Source organism: Aphanomyces invadans, assembly GCF_000520115.1.
Source record: "Aphanomyces invadans strain NJM9701 unplaced genomic scaffold supercont1.285, whole genome shotgun sequence".
Lineage (NCBI taxonomy): Eukaryota > Oomycota > Saprolegniomycetes > Saprolegniales > Verrucalvaceae > Aphanomyces > Aphanomyces invadans.
Window position 1 is genome coordinate 1 of NW_008580430.1, and position 770 is coordinate 770.

Here is a 770-nt window from a genome sequence, read left to right on the forward strand (position 1 = left end):
AAGTCATGCAAATGATGCGCCTGGTGACCTGCAAAGACTGATTTACAGCGGCCACAAGCGGCGACATTGTTTGAACGTTCAAGCCGTCACCACGCCGGATGGAGTATACATTTCTGGGGCCCTATCGAGGGTTCACGCAATGACACTACTCTATTGTGGGAAAGCAAGTTGATGGATTATTTGGATTGCCGTGCCGAATCGTTTGAACCGTACTTGATTTACGGTGATCCCGCCTATGGCATGCTACGGTGGATATGCAGTGGATTCAAAGGGGACATTTCAAGCCGTGAGAAAGAGTTCAATTCGTCGTTGAGTCGTGTGCGTCAATCAGTAGAATGGGGGTTCTGTCGAATGAAGACGCAATGCGCGTTTGTGACGTATAAAATGCAGCAAAAAATCATGCTACAAAGTGTCGGCAAGGTGATCAATTTGGCGATGCTGTTTACGAATTGTCAAACGTGCTACAACGGGGGAAATCAATCAAGTCAGTTCTTCCAATTGAACCCACCATCACTGAAAGAGTACTTGACATTAGGATGGACTACTTAACATACCATCACCACAAGAATACTCGACAATCGGTTAGACTTATGAACTACTTGTGCATTTTCTCAATGCAGAGACCAAGAATACGCATCATGTCCTCAAATCGCTGGTTTTCCACCTCTCTAATTTGTGCCTTTCCAAACGGTCACTTTCTCTCTCCTCTCTTTCCTTCGCCTTTTCCTCGAGCTCATGTTGAAGCTTCATTTTTTAACTCCAATTTCTCG

At 45.2% G+C, this 770-nt stretch overlaps 1 protein-coding gene across 1 annotated transcript; it reads left to right on the forward strand.

Moving 5' to 3' along the window:
• Positions 1-171: 171 nt before the first annotated feature.
• Positions 172-549, forward strand: H310_15275 (hypothetical protein; the record flags this gene model as incomplete). Its single annotated transcript, XM_008883261.1, has 1 exon — positions 172-549. One exon carries the CDS (start codon positions 172-174, stop codon positions 547-549), a length of 378 nt encoding a protein of 125 aa, XP_008881483.1.
• Positions 550-770: the final 221 nt, after the last annotated feature.